We start from the raw sequence: 19,110 nt of genomic DNA on the forward strand, positions 1-19,110 counted from the left end.
TCCCTGCATTAATGTGATGGAACACACAGCACCTGAACTGTGACTCCAAAAGGCTTTCCTGTGGCATTTGTGACCTGGCTTTTTGTGGGTTCAGAGGTGTCCTTTAGTTCAACAGGCAGCACAGGGTGCATTGCAGCTCACAGAGATCCAAATCAGACCTGATGAACTGAGCTTGCTAGGTGCACAATTTATTCTCAACAGATCCACCCTCCTGTGTGTGTCTCGCAGGAGCCATCTGCATCAGGCAAGCAGGGTGAGTTGCTGGGGCACCCTGACTGGAATGCCACTGAAGGTCAGGGGAAGCAGCTTCCACTGCTCATACTGCCTCAGCCTGAAGAATTAAGGCCCTGTGGTAAACCTCTGGAATAAGAACACATACATAACCTCCAGTTGAACGTAATTATTTTTGCCGTCACCGGCACCAGATCCTGTAAACTTCCCAATACTTCCCTTACCTCCTGTTCTAACAGGAGCGCATCCATCAAAGCAGTCTATGAACAGCACTACCTAGCCAAAGCTTTAGCTTTTTCTATGAGCTAAATAGTACCTGCTTTTTTTTTATTCTCACTAAACTGTAAAACTGGCCAACAGCTCTCAGTTCTTGTCCATATTAAAATAGACTGAAAACTAATCAATCTGATAAATACTTCTGTAGCAAGTCAGCTCTGACATCCAGAGGAGACAAGTGGTCTTGGAATACTTTCATTGTTCTCATTGCCACTTACTACTAAAATCAGGTATTTAAAGCAGCCTGTTACACAACAGCAGACACATCTCATGAAAAAGTTTATTTCTATCTGTTATATAGCTCCAGAGAAGGAAATTATTCCCTAGAGGAAAAACAATGCATTTATTCCATAAACACTTCCTAAAAAGTACGTAACTTAACTGCCAAAAAGAAGGATATCCTGGTTTCTTTTCCACTGCTCCCCTGACCCTTCACAGAGCTCACGGCCTCTTTCATTCAGCAGAACGTTTCCGAGAGAGACTGCTGTTCTTCCTTTTTTGTAGTTGGGGCTGTCACTATTCTTCTTCATTTAGAAGAAAGCCTTTTACTCTGTCCAGTTTGTCCAGAACCTCACTGTAAAGACCAATCATCTGAAGAATATAAGCACCACAGTTGTCAACAAGGACAGATAAAGTCATATCATTCAACTAGATAAAACAACGAAGTGACAGGGAACAGAAGCAATGCAACAGGTACGAGGCTACCACCAACTTACAAACCTAAAAACTCATACTGATGTAAAGATTTTGGCACAGATTTAAATGCAGTGGTGTACGAAAAACACAGTTAAATCAGTGTAACCAAAGATTATTTTATTTATACTGACATAAAGCATAGCTTATAGCTGAGCCTTATATCAGTGAATAAATCTATTCATGGAGTCAGAGAATAGCTGAGGATGGAAGGGAGTGATCTCAGTTCTTATTGTCTTAACTGATGTATTTAAAATGGTATAAAAATTGCAACCAGCCCTTAATTGCCTGGCTTGTGCATAGGAGAATGAGGACAGCACACACCAGCCAGGCTGCACTGCACTGCAATCAAGGTAGCAACACCAGCCAAAAACTGTAGAGAAGCTTAGTTGTGACATAGTAAGAAAATGCCCTTGCCTTCTACAGAGGTACTACTAGCCCTGCAATCTCTCCCTCGCAGGAAGTGGCTAAGCTACACCTGAAAAGATGAGCTTTCATAATTGCATTCACATCAGCTTAAACCCCATTTATAAGACATTAGCTTATACTAGAAATCAAGCTTGAAAGTATTCATACAACAGCTGATTTAAGTGAACTGGTACGGCACCTTGATTTTAGTGAAAGCAGGCCAGGTACAAGGGTTCTCCCATGGCCACAAGTTGTCAGAAATGTATTTCCAATCAGCCATTTACATGATCCCTCCAGTAAAAGGACACCACATTACTCTTTCTACTGACTGTTAACATTTTCCTGGCCTCACTTTGAAAAAGTCTTTTAGCATCAAGCTCTCCAAAAATATTTAGGTACTGTCCTTCTCCTGAAACTCTGATCATCTGTAGTGGTTTCTTCACCCACATCCATAACTTGAATTCAGGCCAGACATCCAATCCCACATCCTCAAATCCACCTGCTTGCACTTACATGGCCTTCATAGCTTTTCTTCAGAGATCCTAAGTGATTGAGGAAACGCATTCCTAATCCACACCACTGCTCAGCCTCCTTATATTTACCGACAGTATACTGAAATATTCCTGTATTCCAGGCTCTTGTCATCAACCAAAGGATCTCGACCTCTGGGTAAGCATCCTGGAACAGCAAACAAGAAGCAGCAGCTCATCAGAAAATACACTCTTCACTTTAAACGTGACAAGTAAAGAGTGCATCAGAGTTTAGTGGTAGACTGAGAAAACACTTGTTTTTTGTGGGGTTTTGTTTGTGTGTGTTTGTTTTCTCCTAAGCAAAGGACAATTCCTTCAGGGCCATACTGTGCTGCACAGTTAATCCATACTACTGCCAAACAGCTTGTTTCCAACATGGGTAATGATGCAATTACCTATTGTTAGGTCAGAAAATACAATTCTGTGGGACTGGGAATGATGCTAGAATGGAAGCAAGCTTTCCAACAGCCCCTTTGCAGACAGGCTGAACTTGCTGCCACGGTACTTCCCACTTTATCCAAACAGTACTGAATAGGACACAGTTGCTCACTACAGGTTATAATCGGCAGTTCTTTTGTCTTCAGAACGTCCCTGTGCACTGTGGCAATGGCTTCCCAGAGTGAAAGCTGCCCTTGTAACTGCAGAACACAAGCCAGAGTACCAACAATACCTTGAACCTGGTGGGGAACTGATTCAACTGGGGAAAAGAAAGACAAGTCATTATTTATTTGCTTCTAACACTGAAAATTTGGCCTTAAATGTCTCTAAAAAAGCCCTTAGAAAGTCCAGGGAAATTCATAATTCAGTTCTAAATATCCAAGAGGCATTTCTTTTGAGGTAACATCAGTGTATCTTTTACTGAGGAAGTCTTAGCTGCTCCACATATAACACTATATAATTTTCATTCTACTAATTATTCTCAGTCTGATGAGAATTTTTAAAAAGGTGCTTAGGATTATCTCCCAATTTCTCATTTTCCTGTTGAACTTACTGTGCTGCTGACTACGCTCAGAGCATCTTCAAAGTAGTCCCACACCTCCTGCAGTACACAGGCATCCAAGTCTGTTAATCCAGTCGGCAAAGAAAGATTAATCAAACTATGTAAGCATTTGCTGGGAATTGAAACAGAGAGAAAGGGAAGCATTAATTGCCATGTGCACAAACAGCTACTTTTTAGTATCAGCAGAACACTAACTGATATTTCTGATCGTCAGATAGACATGTCTACCTTGGTGATTACTACACATAGCAGAAACATACTTTTCCGAGTTTCAGATCTCACTCATACAAACTATGTAAAAAGAGAGCCAAGAGCAGCAAGCCCTTCGTTATTTTCACTGCTGGGCTCTAAAGTAACACAGAAGGAAAGACACAATATTTTCTAGGGTGCTACACATGACAGCAAGGAAACAGTGTCTTTCCTAACTTCACCAACAAGAACTAAGTAGTCGTTATCCTCAGAAAATCAGCAACAAACACATGGTTTCCAAAACCACAGCTGTCTTTCTCAGTGTGAAGTGAGAAAGGCAATATTAACAACTGCCTTTGCCCATTGGTTACTGCAAGGAACTTGGAAAGGAAATAAAAATCCTTTACGGGATACAAGCGAGAGAGAAGGACACACACCAGGTTGTTTTTTCAAATTCTGTAAGGTACAGTTGTTAGAGAGCCAGTTATACAGCAAAATTAATCATGTATGTACTATGGCATCATATCACTAACTTACAACTCATGGCTTTCTTCTCAGTCTTTTATTTCCTTTGACTTCATTGACTTTGAGATAGCTAGTTCACTACTGCAGGGCAGCATCTGAAACGAACACCTCCCTCACAAGAAACAGCCAGAGACCTCATTTCATTTTCCTTCCTCAATAGATTCATTTATCGGAAATACAACTGTTTCAGAAAATACACCAAGTATACAAATTGCGTTTAACACCTCTATTAGGCAGTCATACTTGAGATGTACATTGGCTGGCCAGCAAGCAGAACCTCGTACATAAGCTAAAATCCACTTGTTCCAAATTGCAGGCTTTATTCCCTGTCAGCATTTCCAGCCACAGGTTATGTGGTAACACTAACCTAAATTTCACAGCATCAATGACAGTCTGCTTTCTGTGGAGGTTTAGTGCACTCTTGAGAGCCTTCTTACACAGCACAGGATACCGAGCCGGAGATTCCATTGCTAATGCTTAAAAGCAAAAGAAAATAGAGAAGAAAAAAGAAATGACTGGAGCCAGACTTTAATCCCATTGGTCACTAAAATAAACTACAGAATGTTGACAGATCCCTTGTGATGAACAACTGAAAAGAGATTTGCTTAATGCCTGGGCCAGTCACAACCTAGTGCTTCTCCACTACTTTCTTACTGTGCACATCATCAATGAGGACTACAAATCAGAAGCACAGTAGATTTCATAATTTACAAGAACTTGCACTGCTGTTTACTGCTGTACTTCTGGTACAGTAACCCAAAATTGGGGGGGGGGGTTGGAGGGGCACACACCCTCTAAAGCAGAGAGTATTGTTTTGTTTGTCTCCTTGAACATGAAAATCTGGATGGAAAAATTAGACAGGAGCAGGATGTCAGTGTGGTGTTTCCAAGCCCAGGCGTGTACTCCCTCAAGACAAGGGAGGTAAGCAGGTGTTTATTCAATCCTACAGAATGTCTCCAAAGATCTGCCATGGTAGTTCTAAATGTTACTCATCCTCCTTGGGTGCTGCATGGCATGACTGAAGAAGGCATGACTCAAACTTTGTGAGGAAAATACAGTACAGTATAGAGAAGTACTGTTTACAGATTAACTATGCTAAGTTGAAACTGCATATCTATCTGAAGCCCACATCCTAAAACTTCTGTATTGGAGCGTGAATCAGCTAGGCACATTATCTGGCCTTTGCCAGTCTGGAGCTTGTAAAAGTCTGTCTGAATAAACTTTTCCAGACTCACAACCTATACAAATGTCTCAGGGTCCAGTAGTGGAAGGATGTCGCTAATTTCTGGTTCATCATTCACATAATACAGTATTTCAAAACACAGATCTCCTGATGTTGCTGAGATCCTAAGGATCTTTGCTTCAGGATTAAATATATATGGGTAGACCCATTTTCTGTGTGCTGCACAATACATGACAAGCCTGGTCACCTCAAATGAATAGAAAAGAGCAACAAAAGCTAGTTTTCGTGACTTGAAGAACTACAAAAGTACAAATGTAGTCCTTACATGCAATGATTTCTAGCGTCTTGACCTCTATTTGTGGTTGCTCCCATACTGACTCCATAAGGTTGTGGAGCGTTGGATCATTCAGTTTGGATCTTGCTTCAAATTCATAAAGCAGCAACAATGTGTCTGTTGGGTCTTTAGCAAAATCTCCTACAGAAGAGATAGAATTGCCTGTATGTAATAATTCATTGTCTTACAGTCACGTAGTGTACCATAAGGTATATATTTTGCTTCCAACACACACAAAAACCAGTAAGGTGCTCAGGTTTAACAGTAGAGAAAGCTGAACTCTGATGCAGTCTTGGACAGAAACCTCAGACGCCTCACACACAATTCCACCAACCACCATGCCTCCGCACTCCCCCCTAAAAATCTGCACTATCTGTAATTGCCCAAATTCATGCAACCCTCCTCAGCAAGGTAACAGCTACTAGGGAAGCCATTTCCACAGGCAGGTACAAACCTATAACTGAAAAGAAACCAGACTGCAGGACAGACAAGGAATGCCTAACAGATTTTTCCTACCAATATACTATCAAAAATGTGAAGTATGCACCCTCTAGGCTAACAGTCACTCAGCATCTCAGCTGCCAGCTGAAAGCATGCCAGTCTCCACTAATATTTGATCTAAATTGTCATAGAATAGTCAGGGAACAGAAGATGGGTTTGGGCACTTCAAAGCACGGTAGTGGGACTTTCTCAATTCTGAAATGCCCCATATGGAAAGAGACTAGTAAAAATTAATACAGCGCTACAACGACTCCATTCTAGAGCGAATGGGTTTGGAGTTTCTTAACATTTAAGACAGTACAGTCAACTGAACTTCACTCTGAAAGATTGTTCCACGCTTCACAGCACCTATACAATAAAAAAGCCTGCAATAACATACAAAACCAGTAGTTGGTTTTGCAAATTCTTTTATCATATTGCCGTATATCTGCTTCAACTCTCTTCAGCTGAGACAGCAATTCCATATGCCCTGTATTTTTCATGAAAACAGTGACTAAGTCTTAGAGTTACAAGTGCCGAACAGACAGAATTTGCAGCTTACCTGTTAATTTCAGAACTTTCCATATGTCCTTGCATGCCTGGAGATGCTGAAGGGCTTGAGTCAAAAGCTCTGCCTATTTTACAAAATGTAAGAAGTTATTTTTATCATCGTTCTAAAAGTGAAAGCAATATACATGTCACAACTAACAGGGTCTTTATACTGAACTCTAAAACAAATTAAGAACTACCCTAACTAGTAAATCACCTACACCAGTTAGTTTTTTGGGGTTTTTTTTCCTCTCTCTTTTTCAAAGACCTCCACATCTCAAACAACGTTCCATTGGTCCAGAAAGAACCATATGGGTTCCTATGGGACATCATTTGGTTTAGCTCCCATGCATAAAACAGTGCTATTGAGACTGACAAACCACTAAATCCCACAACACGAATTACTGTGCATTGCTGTCCCCAAAAGTAAGTTTCTACAACAATCAGTGTACAGCAGACTTCCATACTTCCTTCATAGCCACTGTACATTTCCTTTAATCTTCTAATCACAGTAAGTACAACACCCCCAAAAAAAGAATGCATGCATAAAAAGTGAAGAAAAAAGTGAGCTTTATCACAACCATACTGGTAACTACTTTCAGGAATGGCATAATCCTAAAAATACAGTAATTACCAACCAATGTTTAGCAGCAGACTCCTCACATAATACACAAGGCAGACTGAAATTGCTCTAGGAGAAGGTACTGCCATGAGCCTTTGCTGATCTAAATCTGTTCAAATCCACTGAAGTCAACAGAACTAATTTACAGAAATCTACCATTTACAATAGACTGGAAAGCACTAGGTGCACTGATTCTAATTAACTATGAAAGGTTCCCATGCTTACCTTCTCAATAACCTGTTCTGAGTGTAAAAACTAAGACTGCAAAGATAAAAAGTAAAAAACATAGAGCAATGCCCTACCTGTTCGGAAGGTGTTACTTGTTGTCTCCCCCTTTCCAGATCAACTGCAGCTGCCATTAACAGGCACGTCTTCTGAGCTATTAGAACAGCTTTGTCTGAAGGACAAAACTGGGAAAACTGTCACCAAAAATAGGAAAAGGTTTTGAGAATCCTGCCCTTATAAAGGAATTTGCTGATGAACAGACAATTGCTGAGTCTCCTCTATGACACTTTTAGTAATCAGTCATGAATAGTGCATATTCATATTGCAATTTTACTTGCACAATTACACAAGGAGATTATTTAAGTGTAACGCAGTGTTGGAGAACCCTCTCTACAAACACACACAAAACTGGCAGTGTTGGTAGAAGTCCTGTACGGAGATCAGGGCTGGTCGGTTGTATTAATGTTTATATTAATGATACAGTTTCCAAACATCAGAATCCATTTATCTTAGAAAGTTCTCATTGAGGTCTAAGGTTTTTATGCCATTTTAAGCAGTAGCGTGTAAAGTATGACAATAATGCTTACATGTTGTATTACAAGTCAATCTCCTGACAAAAGTGCTCCATCTTCAGAGCATACAAGCACATCTCCAAGGAGATTCCTGATGCACCCATGTAACTTCCAACAGAACTAGACAGATGACAATATTCCTCCATCAGAATCACTATTAGCACGAGTACGTACCTTGAAAGACAGCAGAAAAAAATCCCTCATCTTTTCAGGGCAGCCCCTGAACTGTACAGCTAAGTTCCAAGCTAACAAAGACATAAAAAAATGAAGACTAGAATAAAAATCTTCAACATTACAGATATTCAATTCTGATCTCTAGTAATAGGCAGTTCACATTCTACAATTACATTTCTTAACCAAAATATCATCAGCAGCTCATTTAACAACAGCAAGAAACACCATTATTAGTGATTTGTGAAAATAGCTTATTCATGCTTTCAAATTTTGTCCTAATAATTTCACCATAACCAAGTATCCATTCTACCACACACCTTACCCTTACCCTCACCTTACTTTCATCTTAATTTATTCCTTAGGACATGTTTTTGTAGTCTCTGAACTGTTTATTCTGTGAGTGAAAATGCTGCCTTGGAAAGGTCATGGTCACCACAGATTCCATTCCAGTCCTGTTACTATATTTGACCTCTGTTGCTCTTGTCTCCCCTTTGCTACTCTTCACTGGAGCATGGCTACACTGTGAGGATGTGTGCAAAAGCTCATCACAACAAATGTCTTGTTACTGATTTCAACTATTTTCTCTCCTGCATGCTCTGGCAGAATCAAGAATCTGAAAAACTGTTTCAACCTGTTACGCTTACACTTTTATTTGTAGACAGGAAAGGCACTGACTCCTTTACCAAAACAGTGTAACAACGACCATCAAACAGGGATCCAGAGACACGCTGTGATAGTGCTCAGGACAGCGCCACAGGAGCTGCATTTCCCACTGGGAAACACTTTGTCCCTGCTACTGTTTGCTGTTCAGATGTCATATACTGCAGCTCAAGGGAAACTCCAGGATGGCTGTTTTAAGGGACTAATCCAGTCTCTCTGGGTGGCAGATGTAAGCTCACCCTGCACCACTCACACCAGTATACTCATCTGAACTTCCTAATTTTTATTTTGCCTACATAAGTACTGCCAGTTTGGAACATGCATGTTAAGTTTTTTTATTGCTCTTAGTGGCTTTTTTTCAGGCATTGAAGAAAACCATTATTCTTTCTGTTTGCATGATCTTAAATTTTGCTTCTGTAACAGAGTCTTGGTAGTGAAGGTCTAACTAAGAGAAAAATGGTGAACTCTGATGAGTTGTCTCATGGACACGTAAAATTCCTGTGGTGAAGGGAATAATATATCAGCTATCCCATCAGTCAACAGACCTTGTGTGAGTATTTGTCTTGATAACTGACTTAAAATATGAGCCATATCAGATAGCTTCAGAAGACAGAAAACACAGTGGAAAAACTTATAAGACTAGTTAAGGCAGCAACTGCCAAAGGTGACAAGTCTTACAAATCTACTACATCTTTAAACACTTCTTTCTTCCTTAAGGTCTGGCTAAGTGGAGGCGGAGGCAATTTGGTTTAGATTTTGAGAGTGCAACCTACCAACTTTTCTAAACCAGTGAGCTTCCAGGATCCTCATGTCCGCTGTAAATTTCTCTTCTGTGAAAGACTCAGCAAGTCTCTTGTGAGCTGCAGAAAATGTGTTGGTCAATATGTAAGTAACACTTAGTGAGCACAATAAAAACATTTCCAAGTCTAACAATTACACTACAAAACAGAGGTTTCCAACACTCCAATACAATTCCTGATGAAGAGCTATTCTTGCAACCTAAATCTAATATGCTTGACCAAAGGGGCTTATAAAAAAACATCAAAAAGTGCCTCAAACAGCATTTTAGATAATATACACAGGACTGCCATCAAAAATATCCTCTTCAAAGTTACAGAATCACAGAATGTCAAGGACTGGAAGGCACCTCAAAAGATCATCCAGTCCAATCCCCCCGCCGGAGCAGGAACACCCAGATGAGGTTATATAGGAAGGTGTCCAGACGGGTTTTGAATGTCTCCAGAGCAGGACACTCCGCAACTTCCCTGGGCAGCCTGTTCCAGTGTTAACACCAGAACACTTAAGTCTAATACAGTGGAGTTTTACTTAATTTCACAAAAAGCTGAGGGGTTTCAAACTTAATAACAGGTTTGAGGCCTTTCTTCAAGGTGTTAGGGAATAGACTGTCTTAGCTTACTGAAAAAACCTAGGGGGAAAAAAAAAGAAACAACTTCCTTAACAAAAGAACCTTTAATTAATTTAATTCTAGTCTTCATCCTCTTCTCCAAGCTGCAGTAAGAATGGCTAGTGTAGGAAAAGTTCTACAATCTCATTAACTTACTTGTCCAAGACAGGAAGAGAGTGGTAAAAAAGATTCAGTGAACAGAAGTATTTATTCTGATGAAGAAAAGTGCTTTGTAAAATTCCTGCACCTTTCCAAATGCAAACAAGACAATTCTTTTTCAAAGGGCAGCACAACTTAAAAGTGGGAACCAATTCTAACAAGCCTCTCCCATCTTTCAGCAATTTGCTATTACTCCTCGCAGTTTTCTAAGCCTTCTGGGGCAAAAAAAAAAAAAGGGGGCGTTAATTTAAAAAATGCTCCCTTTTAAACAGCTAGAACAGAAGAGACCACTATTGGCATATAATTAATGCCAGTAGAAAGTTATGATGTTAATTCACTTTATAAAACCAAACTTCTTCCTTTTGTGGCAGCCCTGCTACTAAAGATACTAACTTTGTTTCTGCCAATGCAGTCAGAGTAGAAGACTGTCACTTGAAGCCACCCAGGCTGTGGCTTGTACCCAAATATCTGTTGTTTGCACGCATGGCCTTATGAAGGATTAAAGGGAAACTGCCTAGAAGAAACTGCCCCTTTGTCTGAGAGAACCTCCCAAGTATGGGCTTTACTACAAACAGCTTTTCCAACACTAGACTTCAAGCTCTCCATAGCAAAACCCTGTAGCACTGAGATCTGATTTCACAACCCTGTTGAAACTCCAGTTTTAATTTTCACTGACTTGAGTGGGAAGTTGGGAACCTAGACTGAAATAAGGAGTCTAAACTTTTGGTTGGTAAGGACCTAATCATATTATAAGATGTTAACAGATGGAAGAACTACAGAAAATGTAAATAAAAGCATACCCAAGGTCAAGTAAGCCAGCATTGACTTGATATCGTCATCTCTAGAACAGAGGAAAAAGTCTTAGAAAATGTTTGGTTAACTTTTTTACAAGAGAAGACATTATTTATGTTGGAATACAACATCTCCATAATTATGGATATAATCATTCTTCTCCTGACAAACAACTCTGGCATTAGAATCTTCTAGCGTTTGAAGATGCAGAAGCAGTACTAAAGGCCTGCAAAAAGTTTTACTGATCTGCAGTCGTGAAGGTCTCTGCAGAGTGCAGCAGGAGATCTTCTCAGTTGTTGGAGTTCTGCATTAAACTTCAAACCCCACTGACACGATGCTGTTTTCTTGATGGTGAAAATCCAGCAGCACAGTTCTCCTACTTCTAAGCCAACACACCGTATGCAAAGTGGCTCGTCTTCAGCAAGGGACGTCCCACTCTGAAGTTCTCACTCAGAACTTCTGAAAGATACCACCTTCTAGTGTCAAAGAGGTTGCTCAGCTCACATTGCCCATTGAAGATTTACGACAGTCTGGCGCATTAATAAGAGAGGAAGGCAAGGAGCAAATATTTAAAGGAAAGGTTACTCAAGTAGAAAAGATGTTACTATGTGATGTCATTAAGTCAAGTTGGGAAGTCATCTGGGTGGACTTTTTACTAGCAGAAAAACTAATGTCTTGATTACTCTGGAAGAAAATAAGCCCACCGAAAAGACATTACACTATTTCTACAACATATCCACCTTAAGAAAATGGTTTTGCAAATGGACTCACCTTGTCTCTTCATGTTCTGCCATGACCTTTGACAACGTAAGACGAACTAAACATCTAAATATGAGAAAAACAAGCAATGAAGAAACAAGATTTTTTTTTCCAACAGTATACTTTAGACTAATTTTCCAGAAAGGACCCCACTTTACTCCCTTGTTCTATCAGCCTGTGGAACTCACAGAACAATTCAAAGTGTCAAAATAAGAATAAGATTACACTATTTCCCACCCTACTGATATCTTTTGTATGTTACTTTGTTAAATCATGTAATATGATAGGAAGTAAATAAATGTACTTTAACAAAGGCTTTAAGCAAATATTGGAATAAATATATCTGTCTCACAATATCTGTTTTTCTATACATGATGGCATACTTCAATAAGAAGATACCGCTTCATCAGAGGATACAAATGAACTGGTATTTTCACCAAATATATTGTTGCAATCTCATTAGAGTCACTGTTGGTCATCTGCTTAAATGGCAATGTAGTAATAAAATTCAAAGCAACTAATACTATTTGTTTGGGAGAGATTTGGAATATCTGTAGATATTAAGAGTTCAGGCTTGAGGTATATCTGCAGCACCAAAAAGACTGCTAACTAATCTTTCATCTACTCTATTTTCCACCTCCCGCAATATAACTAATTATTTTTTTAAAAAGAAACCAGAAAAATGTATCTTTCCTTGTAAATATAGTGAATTCTCACTTTAAAGCTGCAAATAATTGTCGGCAGTCTTGTAAATGTTCAGACAAATACTCCAAAGCTTTGATAGCCACAACTTGTTGTTCATTCTGAAAAGAAATTAGAAGGTTCTGTATAAACTGCACTACCTCAGTTACCACCAAAAAAGGGGAAAAAAAAGCAACAGCATACTCTGAAAGTCCATGGAAAAGGAAAAAGAACAAAGGACTCTGCACAGAAGAACCTCAGAGTCAAGAGAAAAGTCACAACGAGAGATCAATCATATGATTCCAGGCACAGAGAGCCTATGGCAGGAACAGCATCAGCACAGGTTGCTGAGGCTTTCGTGCCTTACGGTGCTAAGAACAAAGCCCTAAAAGGCAACCAAAAGCCTCTTTTAATTATACCAATGTAATCAGTCAGTTCAGACATCACTCACATCACCAACCAAGAGGCAAACGGGAGGGACAAGTGACTTTTCAGTCTCTCATCATTAACTTATGTGTATTTTGGGCAGAGGTTCCCCCTAGCACATGGAAAATCAAATCCCAGAGGCAGAAAAAGATGTAACGTTTTGCTAAGGGGAATTTTACAGAAATACATCATGTCATTTCCAGATACCAACATTTATAACTCCGAATCCTTTATTTTCCTGAAGAAATATTTAAAAATACAATTTCTTTACATGTGAAATTGACTTCTACTTTGCATTATACAACACATTTAAGTGAGACCTTGGTCATGGAAGCATGAAATACTTAGAAATGCAAGAAATAAACAGAAGTATTAAAAGTATGCCAGGTCACAGAGGTTACAGATGTCCTACTTATATCAATAAAGCAAAGACAACGTTATCTGCTCCTACCTCTAAAGCAATTTGGGCAGCTAAACTCAGGAGGTTAGTGCCTGTATTTTCATCCACTCTCAGCTTGTCTTCGTGTTGAGATGACTTTTCTGCTAGCCTCCCCATTTCAATAACTGCTTCCACAGCTGAAATATACATAGGGAAAAATTATTTTTATTTTACAGAAGCAGTTGGAAGGTGGAAAGTTCTACTGTTTTAATGAGGCTTTAGAAACGATTTATGAAAGGCTATAATTTTATTTTTTAATATGAAAAACCAAGACAAGAAAACCTGACCATACAAGCACTTCTCTGCAATAATGCATTTCTTCCTAGAGAAGTGCCAAAAGGCTTTCCAAGCCACTAATCTAAGGAAACAAGGATGCCATACAAATGAAACTCTATCTCACATCCTTAATTTTGTTCTGCTAAATAACTGTTTGTCACCAAAGACAGAGGACTTTCTCTAATACATTGTCTGGGCGTGATTCCAAGCTCCCACATCTTGGCTTATGCTAAGGGTGCTGCTGCTTTTATGTTCACACTGTGCTGTGGTTCCCACTCTATATTATGTGAGCAAATTATGCTGTCATTAAAAAGATGTATAGAGAACAATTAATTGGCACAGAACTCATCAGAAAACAAGCTCTGCATGTTACTCTGTATTTTAAGTAAGTATAGACTGTATTTCTCAGTTTTCATTACTTGAAATAAGATCCTCATTAAAATATGAAATGGCAGAACTCATTATAAAGAAGAAAGTCTATGGAAATATTTCATTCTGTAAGTCATCTTGATAATTCATGTATTTTCTGGTAACTTCAGGCTCTACTTGTCTAGAGAAATTAAGAGTAGCAATAATGGTTCAATTAAGGTTCATTTAGCTCAGTATCCTTTTTCTATATTGTATATGCATACAGAAGAATAGAAACAGTAAGTATACAATGATTGTCACCCTGGGATGCTACTATAGCTTCAGCCCATGGCAAGATTAGAGACTTCCTAGCCAGAGGCTCCAGCCAGACAATATCGGACATGGCAACAGACTCCACATCTTACATATTCTGTGCAAAACACATCCCACTCTGACAGTCTAAATCTACAGCCTGAGAGTCTCAATGTCTTCACACACCCCCTTCTCCTAGTTACCCTCTGTTGTGCCTTTCTCAAGATAAACAGTTTAAATCTGCTTAGTATTTTCTAATATATCCATCACTACTTCTCCTTGTAGTGGACCCTTTATCTTTCAAGTTCTACCTTTATCGGTATCTTTCTCCATCACTGCAACCTTATAGACACTGAATTTAGTAAAGATGCTGTTTGGATCACACCTCTCTGCTTCTTTAACTGCCTCCTTAGCCTATTCACAGAAAAGATTAAAGAAAATCAGTACAACGACCTCTTGAAATCAGCAATGTAATTTGCAATAGAAGACATCTAAAAGGATACACAAAATGTTAATGGTTACATTGTTGATATTTACATAATGATACTCAAGAAGTCTGATTTGGTGACATCTTCCTTGGGAAGAAAATTATATGAGGAGAGCAGAACATGGCACCAAAGGCTGACAAAGACCAGACTGAGGAAAAAGCGAATTCCTCAAAATTTGGGTTGCACAATCAGAAAGCAAGACAACCCCTGAGAATGCTGAAAAATTAAACTCCCTTCTGTTGCTTTGAATTGTGAAGTTCAACACCCCCAAACCAGAAGGCCTAGATAAGCTAAAGCAGGTGCACTTCTCTGCAGAGGTGAGGGCTAACACATTGCCAATGGAAGTTCTAGTGAGACATTAACATCTTTCCCGCCAGGGCTCATCTGTTTTGGAGAGAGGAGGAACTCTAATCTGAGAAGAAACCTGATATACTGAGGCACAGTCACACAACTTGCAGACTGTTTCCCCCATTAGAATGACAGGCGATACAAGAGACCCCCATAGCAGAGAAGATGATGAACATCTTGCTGCCAGAGGATGCAAGACAGGCACAGACAGTTCCCTCTCTCAAAGCAGAAGAAGTACGGTAACAAAGATATTAATTAAGTCCCAATGACATAGACACAAAAATAAAAACAATGCAAATACATAAATATGTATACATATATAGTATATATACCTTGCCAATTTGTTTCAGGTGAAGATAGCAAGAAGCCATGTTCCTCTGCAACTTAGCCAAGTTCTGATCTATCTGCCCAGGTGTGTAGAAGCTGACAGAATAATTGTACCAGTGAAGAGCTTCAGAATAGCTTTTTGCCTAACAAAGTGAAATTACACAAACAAACAAAAAACAACCTTATTTGGGTGATAAAACTCCCCATGTTTGCCCATTTTTTTTAAGGTCATAGGAAATGAAAGATTTAGATAATCAAATATATTCTAGTGTAACCTTTCCCCCAGAAGAGCCATCATTGGTCCCACAATGCAGCTAATATTCATTAGGAGAACTGGTGCTTTAGCTATTCCTACTTTTCCCTGATTCTTACAGCCATTATCAAAGACAGGATGCTGGATTAGATGGGTCATTCATCTGACCCAGAAAGGACATTCTTACGACTAAACACAAAACAGAAATATTGTTTCAAAGAGCCTCTCTCTTCATGATACAAACCTCATAATGTTTGGCAGCTCTGTCCCACAGCATGACGTGCAGCTGGTTCAAGGCTTCAGGCAACAGGTGTTTTCCAGTATAATGACCTGAAAAGATGCTGCAAACCATCACTTTACAAGAATTTTAAGAAGCTCGATGCTACGTAAAATATGGTCTCATTTCCAGCAGATCTGACAGTCAAAAAATACTACAGGTGCAACAGACCTGAAAAAGAAACTGTTTTTCAGCTGCTCACACAAGGACATGCAACCTGTTTTAATACCAACACACAAAACCACATTCGGTTGGATGGAAAAAGGATTAACATTACACAGAACTTCTGATAAATCTTTCTAATCCCACATGTATCGGTCACACAAAGTCTACACTAAGAAGGAAGAATTGTTCTAGCAAGTGAATTTAACCCTGAGCTTTATCATGATTGTCATTCATTATGGAAGTTGAGAGCTGCCATGCAAAAGAAACATAAGGGAAAACAGACACAAACAGAAAGAAAGATGAGAATAAGCAAAAAAATAAAAACCAGAATTCAATACTTTAGCCAACTAAATGCAGCTTTGAATAAATAGCAGCAAAAGATGGATACAGACCTATAATAACTTCTTCAACCTTCTGCTTAGCAAGAAGCTCCCTCTTATTCTGCAACAGGAACTCTATGTGGAGCAGGGTAATTTTTCCAAGGTCAGGCGAAGATTCAAATCGTTCAGGAACAGATTTCAGAAAATCAAAGCCAACTGATTCCCTGTTCATACAGATGCATTTTTAAGAGGCTGCACAAGAAGAGCTGTTAATTTTCCATTCTAAAGAATGACATATTCACACCATACAGTGTGTTTCTCATTAATGCTACTGGCACACAATCACACTGACAAGAGTGAGCCAAGGTATTAATTTACGGCAGTTCATCTATTCAGTAGTAAATTCCTATTAGCACACACTTGTTCTACAGTATTCACAAGAGAGTTTGCTCCTTGCAATGAAAGAGTAAAAATTTACTGCAAGATAGAAGCATATACATAGGTAATCATGATGGAGCATTCAACAGCATGAAATTTCATGCTTCAATTTGTTTTGCAGTAACTTGTTCATCCTCATACCTTTTTTCACAAGAATTAATTAAGAATGAATAAGAATTAAGGACTCCAAACTTTCATTCTGAGGGTTGGTTAGTTAATATGGAAGAAGCATTTCAATCAGAGAATCCCAAACATATATATATATAAAATTCCAGATATATTATTCCATAAAACTACATAGGGAGAATCTTATAATTCCAAAGAAAGGCTACAGCATTGCAAATTCCCCCTCAAGATAATTTCACACCCTGTTCTGCTGCTGCCATAATCTGTATCACCTTGTTATAGAAATACAGGCTCCCTCTCAAATCTGTTTACCTACCTCTGTGAGTTTTTAAAACAAAGCATCATTGTATAATAGGTGTTCTTTGCTTATAAAGGAACATGTACAAAGCCCAAATATTGTGTTCACCCCACTCAGTGATGCTTTTATACCTTCCATGTTCCAGGAGCAGCTTGGCAATATTCACACAAAAGTCTAAAGACATGTCATGGTGCAGGAATTCTGCAACAGCTAGACAGAACACAAAGCAGTTGAGATTATTCAATCAGTTTAGACACTTAACTGCTCAATTTACCATTTACCTCTTACAGCTGCTTTGAAAAAAAGGGAAAAAAAACCCCACCACACACAAACCAAAGGAAAAAAATAAGTGCAAAATAACTGTTCTAAAACCAAAGGAAGAATAAAACATGCCTGCTGTACTTTGACTTTCCTTTTGCTGTACTATTAATGTAGTACTGTGGAAAGGCAATAGACTGGTAGCCCTGGAATTCTCACCCTCTGTCTGTTTAAACAGGAGCAGCACAGGCATTATCAGCACTAACTTTTGCCTCAAGCTGCTTTCCATCAAATTGTCTCATCTTTATCCAGCAGGAACCACTTAAGCCTGAGGTCAGTGCTCAGGCTGTGTGGTGGTATCACACTGCAATGGGAACTACTTAAGCCTAATGTCTGCAGCATCAGCTGTTAAATTGACTGGTGCTGATAAGTAGGTATCAGTTTTAGACCACTTGGATAATGTTTAAAAATTGCCAGACTTTCCTGGATGGTTAATACCAAGATTTATACATTTGTAGCCTGAATGAGATAAGGAACAACATAGGGATGTGACAGTTGTTAAAGGAAGCGCTTCTAAGGTACCTGTGTACAAGTGCACAATTCAAGATTTTAGCCACATCCCAAAAATTTAGCAGGAGCTTTCACTCTAAAGAAAGAGAAACCGCAGTGCATGGATAGAACACTCTTTTCTGACAGCCATGAAAGAAAAGACAGATATCCACTCATTTATAAACCTGCTTGAAAAACTGACTGGAGTCTTAGTGCCACTAAATATAAGCAGTGTGTTTTGATGGGCAACACTATGGCATCTCAATCCCAACTGCAGAACAGAAGCCAAATACTGCAATGGTAGGTTTCTAATAGCTGTCCACTTGAACACTGGCTGAAATTCCCCAGGAGCAATTTGAAATGGAGTTTCCATTCCTGCTAGTCTGGCAGCATTCAAACCATTCAGCTCTGTGCAAGAAATTCCTCATCTCATGCTACATTTGTTTCCTAGACTATTCATTAGGCATCTGATGCTTTGCAGCCACAAAGAGTACAAAGCCTCTCTTCCTTAAGATTTCATTATTTATGGAAATAGGTTTCTCCTGATGCAGTACCCTTTTTATATTAACGTCTCCCCAAAAACTTTCTTCTCTTCTCATGCCAATAGAAAAATCAGTTATCTTCAAATCACAAGTTTGAGGAATAAGGAGAAAAGAGTTTATATAACCTAGATAGCCTAAATAAATTCTGGTAACACAGGTTTATAACAACACACTGATCAGCACTTTATGTCTCTTGGTCAAAATCTGCAAAATTGCACACTGAGAACAGCAGTGTTTCACAAGCCTTTCTTCTGTGCTGACTGCGTAAGAAACAATTCACCTTCACCCTTTTTTAGTAACCTTAGGCATATATCTAAAATAAACCACACCTCTACATTGCTGTATTTTCACTGTCTTTATTCTAACAGGCTTCAGCCTTCCTATTTCCATCAAGTCTATTTAAATTTGCAACAAAAATAAATTCAAACTTACATTAGCACCTGGATAACTCCTCTGTGAGCACTGACTACTAT

The 19,110-nt window shown here is 39.0% G+C and overlaps 1 protein-coding gene across 1 annotated transcript in view; it reads right to left on the bottom strand.

Annotated features, from left to right (window-relative positions):
- Positions 1 to 986: 986 nt before the first annotated feature.
- TEX11 (testis expressed 11) overlaps positions 987 to 19,110 on the bottom strand; it is a 30,740-nt gene continuing 12,616 nt past the window's right edge. Inside the window, exons 12-29 of the mRNA XM_080352625.1 lie at positions 17,420 to 17,498; positions 16,499 to 16,650; positions 15,909 to 15,994; positions 15,417 to 15,554; positions 14,560 to 14,662; positions 13,325 to 13,449; positions 12,484 to 12,569; positions 11,779 to 11,832; positions 11,016 to 11,056; positions 9,425 to 9,511; positions 7,992 to 8,101; positions 7,323 to 7,439; positions 6,412 to 6,484; positions 5,361 to 5,510; positions 4,220 to 4,328; positions 3,130 to 3,250; positions 2,122 to 2,286; positions 987 to 1,098 (exon numbers count right to left, since the gene is read on the bottom strand). Of these exons, the coding sequence (XP_080208751.1) occupies positions 1,024 to 1,098; positions 2,122 to 2,286; positions 3,130 to 3,250; positions 4,220 to 4,328; positions 5,361 to 5,510; positions 6,412 to 6,484; positions 7,323 to 7,439; positions 7,992 to 8,101; positions 9,425 to 9,511; positions 11,016 to 11,056; positions 11,779 to 11,832; positions 12,484 to 12,569; positions 13,325 to 13,449; positions 14,560 to 14,662; positions 15,417 to 15,554; positions 15,909 to 15,994; positions 16,499 to 16,650; positions 17,420 to 17,498 (1,871 nt within the window). The 3' untranslated portion in view covers positions 987 to 1,023. The remainder of the gene's footprint in view (positions 1,099 to 2,121; positions 2,287 to 3,129; positions 3,251 to 4,219; positions 4,329 to 5,360; positions 5,511 to 6,411; positions 6,485 to 7,322; positions 7,440 to 7,991; positions 8,102 to 9,424; positions 9,512 to 11,015; positions 11,057 to 11,778; positions 11,833 to 12,483; positions 12,570 to 13,324; positions 13,450 to 14,559; positions 14,663 to 15,416; positions 15,555 to 15,908; positions 15,995 to 16,498; positions 16,651 to 17,419; positions 17,499 to 19,110) is intronic.

The sequence above is a fragment of the Nesoenas mayeri genome (assembly GCF_963082525.1).
Source record: "Nesoenas mayeri genome assembly, chromosome: 13".
NCBI classification, from domain to species: Eukaryota; Metazoa; Chordata; class Aves; order Columbiformes; family Columbidae; genus Nesoenas; species Nesoenas mayeri.